General features: G+C 39.2%; 1 protein-coding gene across 2 annotated transcripts in view; it reads right to left on the bottom strand.

Moving 5' to 3' along the window:
- Positions 1-8,737, bottom strand: part of gabra1 (gamma-aminobutyric acid type A receptor subunit alpha1) — a 31,054-nt gene that overhangs the window by 17,882 nt on the left and 4,435 nt on the right. For both annotated transcript variants that reach the window (XM_035666749.1, XM_035666750.1), the window contains exons 3-7: positions 6,355-6,467; positions 5,311-5,378; positions 3,312-3,532; positions 1,560-1,642; positions 199-342 (exon numbers count right to left, since the gene is read on the bottom strand). In XM_035666749.1, coding sequence (XP_035522642.1) covers positions 199-342; positions 1,560-1,642; positions 3,312-3,532; positions 5,311-5,378; positions 6,355-6,467 — 629 coding nt within the window. The remainder of the gene's footprint in view (positions 1-198; positions 343-1,559; positions 1,643-3,311; positions 3,533-5,310; positions 5,379-6,354; positions 6,468-8,737) is intronic.

The following is an 8,737-nucleotide window of genomic DNA, read 5'->3' as shown; positions in this document are numbered from 1 at the left end:
AAAAGTAAATATAACTGTATATATATATATATATATATATATATATATATTAAGCTTCAATCTTTCTCAGCAGCCTTGACTGGGTAATGCGTGTGAACATTAAGTATGTCAGATAGGTGAATTCAAAGTGCAAAACATGTATTTAGTTCACAATAAACTGTGTAATTAAGAGCACATTGTAACCTAACTGAAACCTACCTGTGCTAGACTGTACCACACCAGAATCCACACTCTGCCCCATCAGATCATACTGGTTTAATCTGGATCCATCCTCTGCCACCACCACAGACTGGGCAGCCCCTCTGGTCCACACATACACCACCTCTGCTCGAGTGTAGGCATCTGACAAGGACGAACAGAGTGAAATGTTATAAATTATTTTGCTGCTGGTTGTCTTTTGTCACGTGTTGCCTTGCAAGCTTATATTTTTGGAGCAAGGGATGCCAGGTGGACAAAACAGATAAACCCGAAATGAGGTCTCCCACTCAAATCCTCTAGTTTTATCTTACCTCATCTCATTTTGTCTCATCTTGTCTTCTCTCATCTGCTGTCATCTAAATTCAGCTTGTCTTGTCTCATTTGCTATTTAAGCACTTTATCCTTTTCTGTCACCTTGTTAGAGTGTCTGCTAACCTCATCTCCACTGTTTTATCTAATCTTTTTTTTCATTACATTTTTCTCATCATGTCTCATATTCTGTGGTCTTTTCTCAAACATTTTCTCGTTTTATCATGGGATGTGATGTTGTGTCACATCATGTAATGTCAGCCCCCACCTTTAAGAAAACAAACAAACAACATGCCAACAGGACAACATGACCTTAAAACAGCCAAGTCAGTCTTTCCTTCCCTCCGGCCACCCAACCTGTCAAAGCTGCAGCGTGCCTCGAACACTGCAGAGGAAAGGATGGCTCGACTGCAGACTGCAGCATAAGGAAGAGAGCTCATCACTGAAATATTTAGGGAGTGAGTTCAATTTAAAGGGGTTTGAGGCTCGGTCCTCTCACTCACGCTGTGCAGCTGTTTGAAGAATGGCACAGAGACAGTGTTAAGTTCACTTCTCTATCTGTTTCACTTTTGCTGTATTTTTGCTTGCTCACCCCTCCCAACCCCCTTTTCCTTTCTCCCCTTTAGTTTTTCTCTCTCATTCTCTATTCTTGTCTCCAACCTCCATTATTCTATCTCTTGTTATATCTTCTCAAGGATGATGCAGGGTAGGGGTAGCTGTCAGCGGTGAGCAGCTGGTGTGATGCTCTGGAAATATTACAGAGAGTGCTGCCTTGGATAAACACAGGTCTGTGCACTGCATGCCTGCCAGGGTCTTGCAGGGTCTTGCAGGGCCTGGCAGGGTTGAACGGGGGGACCAGAGGGGCCTTGGCAGACAGTTCCTCTGGGAGAACAGCTGTTACCACACTGTCATCCCTTATCAGGGACTGGTGCTGGGGTCGTCCTTCCAGTTGGAAGAGGTAGTGACAGGGTGTCAAAGAGGTCTGTGTGTTGTGTTAATGTGCGTTTATGTGCATGTATGTACGGTTGTGTGTGAGTACAGAGGCCACTTACAGCTGCCAAACTTCAGTGGACAAGCATGGGCATCCATAGGGAAGTCTTCCAGGTGCATGGGGCATTCTGCTCTCACTGTAAGCCTAGAGACATTCATACAGAGATAAATAGTGAATTAGAAAAGTGGCAAGGAAAATCAGGAAATACAGCATGTGGCAAAACCAGTTGAGAAAGAAAGCATGAAGACAGTGCTGGTGGAGGGTTAAGGAAGAGGACTGGATGAATTAAGGCACAAGAATGACACCAGGAATATGTGGTACCATTTTTTCCCAGTCTCTCAGCACCAAACACTGTCAGACTGCGGATACTTTTCCCCAAACCAACAGAAAATGCTCCAGTTCCCTGAGCTGTGGGTTTCTATTTCCTGACAGCTTGGTGAAAAACAGCATGTCAGGCCACCCGTGACACACTAATCTCCCATCCATCCCTCATCTCGCTCATCTGTGACAGCAATATGGGCTCCGCCTCTACCCCCTCCCCCCGCTAGTAAACATGCTAAAACAAATGTTTTACGATCCTTGCTTTAGACATCTCACATTAGCATCGCTCTGTGGTGTGCATCAAGGTTTTTACTGTCTTTAAGCTTTTATTCACATCCTTTTCTTCTGAAAGTTGCTGAGGTGATACGGGTGTTTCTAACCTCAGCTCAACTGGTCATACACCTTATCTTCCTGCTCGCAACTGTCAGGTAGCATCCCCAAAGTGATAAATCATGACAGGATAAAACTATTTTATTTTTTCTGGTGAACACTACAATGGAAAAAAATGACAAATTGTCATGGAAATGTATGTGGTATACAGAGCTTATAAATTGCTGTCTATAATCTCTAAAGAACAATAAATGAATATATAAAAATAGAAATAGAAATTGAGTAGTGTTGTGAATCTTCTATGTATAAAAAGAACCATGTATAGTAAAGTGGAGTATTGTGGGTATTCAGTTAAACATGGTAAAAGTAATGCAGCTAAGAAAATACTTAGAAAAGGTTTAATTTAAAAGCTTAAAAAATCAATTCAATTTAATTCTGATTGACAAGAAATTCCATTACAAAACCAATACTAAAAACAACAATAAATTAATCTTACTAACAACCACTGTCTGTTTAACTAAAGGCTGATATACTGTAGCCTACTCCTCTGTGCCATAGATCTCCGTCCTTGTCCAAAAATGGTCATTAAAAACACTTCACAATAAACAACAATGTTGGAGTAGTTGACATGTTCCTTCATTACCGTGAACATGGGAACAGCAATTTGTCAGCCTACATCCTAGTCAATCCTACATACACCAATTCTTACTACACCACCAAATGTGAGGAACATTTCCCCAACAAATGCACTGTTCACTTCAGTTTAAGGTAATATATCAGTACATGGCTGTTGTAGGAAATTACTAAAGAAAAAAAAAAAGCTATCTCTGTTTTCAAATGGTCTTGGGGTTGAGTGCTGAAGAAAGTGTAAGTCATAAAGTATTCAGAGACTGGCTAAGACATTGTTGGTTTTGGTTGTTTGAAAAATATGGAATGAGACCGACCTTATCCTTAAAGCTGATCACTGAACCTGTACACTGTCATGTATTCATGATTTCTTAAGAGTTGGCTGATATGATTACATCATCTTTCATCTCTGTTCAATTCTCATAATATAGATTCCATGAGTCCTTCACCCTTCGTCCTCTTCAGCAAATGAAATGTTGCTATTTAAATTACACAAATTCTTTCTACACCAGAGTAGTAGAACATGTCAGCTTACCTCATTGTATACAGCAGCGTGCCTTCCTCTGTAATTCGTAGCAGCTTGTTAGGCATGGTCATGTTGTGGGCCACCGACTTCTTGCCATTGTGGAAGAAGGTATCGGGGGTCCAGATCTTGCTGGCCATCAGGTTGTTGAGACGCAGCACAGCCATTGGGCCTTTGAATTTTAACCTTTCATCCTTCCAGCTCTGTCTGAAGAAGACATCAATAGTGTACTCCTACAGGTGGATGGTAAGAGGTAGAGAAAAACAGAAGTCAACAAAAAAGAGTCAAAACCCTGTAACTCTTTTATTTCTACCTCTATCTACTACAGCTGGCTTCAGGAAGATGCTGAGTAATCCAACCTTATTTTTCCTTTTTTACCCTTTTTTGTGTCCTTGCTTTTTCTATTTTTTTCTCTTCTATGTGTCAGTTTGACTTTCTTATGGTAGTCTTGGCCCAGTTTCCCTGCTGGTAACTGCTTCTTCATGTTAAAGGCTATAACATAGGCTCGAGAAGATCTAGTGGATATTTTCTGGCAGGTATCTAGAAAATGTCTTCATTGTTAAAGTTTGGTAATTTTTCTCTATTCCACATAGTAGGTGTGGTTACCTTTACCTTTTCTTATATAATTGTGGTCTGGTTTGTTTAATAGGCTCAATGCCAATGGACAGATCATTTGGTATTTGGTCATTTGGTATTGCATTGTTAGGTAAAAGTAAAAATGATCATTGTTAGCATTTATCTTAAGGGAAACTTCTTTTTGCAGTAATCTAAATTACACTGGACACAAATAGGAAGCACTGGACACAAAATTAGGAGGACATTTAATTTTGAAGGTAGCTAATGACTATTGCTGAGAGCAGATTTTAATGGTTACACATGACTGCCCGGCAAAGTAAAGAGAGCCTGTAAAAATTACAGTTCAGCCTGTTTTTTGTTCTCTTGCTCCCCCCTTTCCTCTCGGCCCGCATAAGATAATTAGTATGAACTGAAACAGAGCTTCAAGGTAATAAAGTAGGATAGGGAAAGGCTGGAGATGGAAAAAAATGTTCTTTAGCTCTTCCTTCTGGCTTTAACACAGCAGAAAAATAGTCCTGGGCTGCATGTCAGAGAGTGCAATTAACTGAGATTATGTCAAATAGAGTACACACACTTCACGTGCATATAACAGGAGTCTTTTCTTTTTTTTCAAGTGGTAAAGGAGAGGCAGTGAGACATTTGGATGAGATTAATTGGTTTCCAGTATACAGTGCAAAGATCAGATGTTTGAACAGCCCACAGCTTTTTCTAGGTAGCATATTGAAGAAGACTAAAGAAATGGTAAATCTGAGGATTCGCATTTTGATGTTTAAGATGTTGAAATTTAGCTTTTTTTTATTGCCACCAAAAGACAAATCATCTCATTTTACGTTCTCAAAATGGAACTTGACAACCACTTGACCTTCCAAATCACAGCAACACATAGGGAGTGAAAGAGATCACCACCTTAATCTGGTACTTACAGACAGCTTTGATGTATTTGTCACAATACCAATCAATCACTGTCTGATTAATGAATGAATGAATTTATTCTTACATTTCGGTCCATGAACATCAATATCCACATTTCTTAACTCCAGATTTTTCAGTAAAGATGGATCAGCATGGAGGGTAATTCTGCAATACGAATACTTCTTCTACAAGCTAAACAAACTGAATAAATGTAATATTCTAAAACAAGTTAACAGAGGTTACAGTGTATTTCGACATGTACATAAAAGTCACATGCAGTCCTATTTATGATTAAGGGTAGCATTTATTTAGAGTGGGATTATGAACTATGCACCAGAAAATACATTTCACACGTGACAGTTTTATTACCACATCATGAGTTAATGGAATGAATCATCAAATTAATAATTATCTTACAGCTTAGAGACTGTTGTGACCAGAGAGTTTAGGAGACAAGGATGAGGGTGGAGGGACAGGGACACAGGGAAACCAGTGACATTTACAGAGGCGAAAAGAGTCTTACCATGTCATGGTCCGAAACTGGCCCAATACTAGTCACGAAAATGTCAGTCTTGACTTCAGTTACACGCTCTGTTGAAGCAGGAAATTGCCAGAGTGAGTGACTATCAGTGGCATTCATTAGCCCCTAACTACCTGTTAATACAAGACCACCTGACTATAGCTTCTGATCTATTCAATCTATTCAACATTATTTTTAACATACATACACACTGGAAAAAAAACTGCCCATTTTGGATGTCGATAACCATTTCTGCTGGTATTGGTTTCAGTGTCAGCTCCATTACCCAGACAGTGGTTCAATCTCTTAATAAATTTGCACATTGCTGTATTACTGAAAATATGCCACTCTGGTCACATAATACTGATAGCCAAAATGGGTCCACTGAGGATTCAATTGGAGGGGGTGTATGTGTGTGAAGGTTTGTTCCTTGTGATTCTGAAGCTGAAATATGACAGCATGATTTATGAATGATACCCATCATAATCCATAATTTCTTCCCCTCGGCTGCTGAACTTCTAGCAGGCCTGCTTTTATTCGCCTGTCTGTTTGATGCCTACTGCATCACACTGTGCGATCCTCAGTGTCCTTCACACACCAATTCTCACATTATCTCTCGCTCTTTTCTCTTTTACTCTCTGTTTCTTTCTCTACTTTTCTCATTTTCTGTTTCTGGATTTATCTCTCAGTCTTTCTGCCATTTTGTTTCTCTCTCTAACAATGGACAGTTGACAATAGAGTGAAGAGGAGCCCACACAATAGACTGACATCCACTGTGTTCTATTAAAAGTACTAGCTTTTTAACAATTTGCTGTTTCACAAAAGCAGCAGGTAAAGATTGAGTCTCCAGTTTTTTTTTTTAATTATCACATACAAAATCTGACACTGAAAGCAAACCCACCTCCGCAAGATTTAGTCATGTGGTTATTACTATGTATAGTTGTGTGTCTTTTAGTTTCTATTTGCATATTTGCAAAAAAAAAAAAAAAAACATTCAAACAGTCACCATGAGGGACAAAATACATTCAATGGCTTGGGTTTACTGACCTCCCAGTCCTGGCCTGAGGCGATTGTCATAACCATCCAGAAGGCTGTCTAAGATCTTGGTGAACACTGTAGTGTTATCTTTCTGTTCATCTGTCATGCCGTTCTGCCCAGAGCTGGCAAAGCAAAGAAGATGATTTAAAGTCGTCACAGCTAGAGTCTAAAACCACGGTCAAAACTGCCAAAAGAGTAAGAACAAACTCTGAATATGAATCATATATCAAAGACAAAAAAGAGGATCTCTGCTCTGCAGTTAGCAAGACAGCTTTGTTGAAGTACATGGGCAGCACAGAATGCACCGTGAATCACATTGTGAATAAATGGACAAGAAAACTCAAATCCTGTATGACGCTGACACATTTCGCTGTTGTTGCCAATTTGCAATTCACAGTGTATGACCATGAGGTTTTAGATCATATTGATATGAGATAAATGAGCAAGTGGAGGTTGATAGGACAAGAAAATATTATCCCATTGAGAAATCTGTATATTAATAAAGGCACAAAGTGTTAAAGTTATTTTCATCAGCAGGACGTAAAACTGCATGCGCACCCACACCCACACATAGACACAACCTTGGAGAATAGAGAAATCATAATACATTATTTATACCTTAATATGGTCTTTTAGACCACAAAGGCCTTGCTGAATGTACGCTTTGAACATGAAACAAAATGCTTAGAGCAATGCCGAAAACAGTCACAATCAGTGATTGCGAGAGCAGAGTTTGCAGCGTCTCCATGCATAAATATTTCAACACACTCATAATCAGGAATTCAGCCCCTATAATTACATTGTGTATCATAAAGGCAGGATGTGACAAGAATGTTTAGAGAGCATGTGTGTGCGTGTGTTTGCATACCTGAATAAATGTATGTATTAAAGGCTTGGGTCTGTCCACATATGCATGCTTGAGTACATATTCATGCATATGTTTTCATGTTTGTTTGTGCTGATAATAATCAGATAAAAGTATCTTAACAATGTATTGCATGCCGCAAAGCAATCATCATCTCCTTCTTTTTATGCCAATAGTGTTTTGTGGTCTGTTTGCATGTTAAATAAACAGCAATTGTTTGGAAACAAGCTCTGCTTGCTGAACTGCTCCAAGGAGAGGGAGAGGTCATCTAGATTAGTTAGCAAAGGACCTGCAACGGGAGGGAAGGAAAAGTAGGAAAGGGTGGGGAGAGGGAGAGTGGCATCTGGAGAAAGATGCAAGGGAAGCTTTAAAGAAAAGACAAAGAACAGGAAAGAAATGGAGGAGGGGGAGATAAAAGGCAGAAGCGCATGGTTGAGAAGAGGCGAGGATACTGTTAAGTGAAACTGGGGACTGGTGTTTTAGAGGGACATAGCTCACACTGAAAGCTGTGGAACTGAGGCAGACACAGCTTTGAATGAGAGCAGCTAAACATTTTGCTTTCTAAATAAGGATGCGCCATCCGCGTCACACATGGATTTGTATAAAAGGGTTAATTCGCATCTCTATGCCACCAATTTCCCTTAATTCGCAAGCGTCCCTCTATCTGCCAAAAAAAGAGAACTCTCTGAAAACCAAAGCCAGCATTAAAACTGTAGAAACTGTGATGAGCAATTCTGTTTTGCATCAGTCTTGAAGGTAACAGCTTTGAAATACTCAAATTCAAAGCAATAATTAATGTGTTTTGTTCAGGTCTGGGAAGCCAATTATGCATAAATACAGGACGCATAAATTGCATCCATAGGACATTAACTGTGGATAGAATAAAACAAATTCTCCACTTTCCTCTCTTCTTAATATTCATACTTTTTTTTTTTTTTAATACTCATTTTTTTGTAATTTGCAGTTTGCCAAATCAGAGCAAGACACCAAAACAATTTTTGGTCTGCCCCAAGGATTACAGTCAAAACAAGCCGGGATGTTATGATAGTGCTTTCAAATTTGTCAATAATTATAATTCCCCTAATAAAGATAAATACAAGGCAAATAATAATAAATAAGTAATGGTGAAAATTACACTATTTTTGGTCAAATAAAAAAAATGAATCTATCAAAGGGCACACTCTTTGACCTTGCATTTTTTAAATTATGTTTTTTTTCAAGATACCGACAAAGAAGCGAACCAAAATTTGGAAATAGATGGAATAATATGGCACATAACTTTTTATTTAAGATATATTTTACAGTGTATATGGTGAACATGGGTAGTGGGGAGTTTAGGGTTGTATGTCAAGGAAAAGAAAAGAAAATGGAGTGAAAAGGGTGCTGTAAGAATAAACATGTTTATCAGCCAGGGGCCACTTTCTCATAAAACATTGTACACCATCCCCATCTACAGGTCATCTGAACAGCAACAGTGCCGTTCACACTCACACTGCCAGTGTTTCTCTGTCTCTCTCTCTCGCTCTC

Source organism: Morone saxatilis, unplaced genomic scaffold (assembly GCF_004916995.1).
Source record: "Morone saxatilis isolate NCDOM2014 unplaced genomic scaffold, NCSU_SB_2.0 Contig20, whole genome shotgun sequence".
Classification (NCBI taxonomy): Eukaryota; Metazoa; Chordata; class Actinopteri; family Moronidae; genus Morone; species Morone saxatilis.
This window is presented reverse-complemented; position numbering and strand designations above follow the sequence as displayed.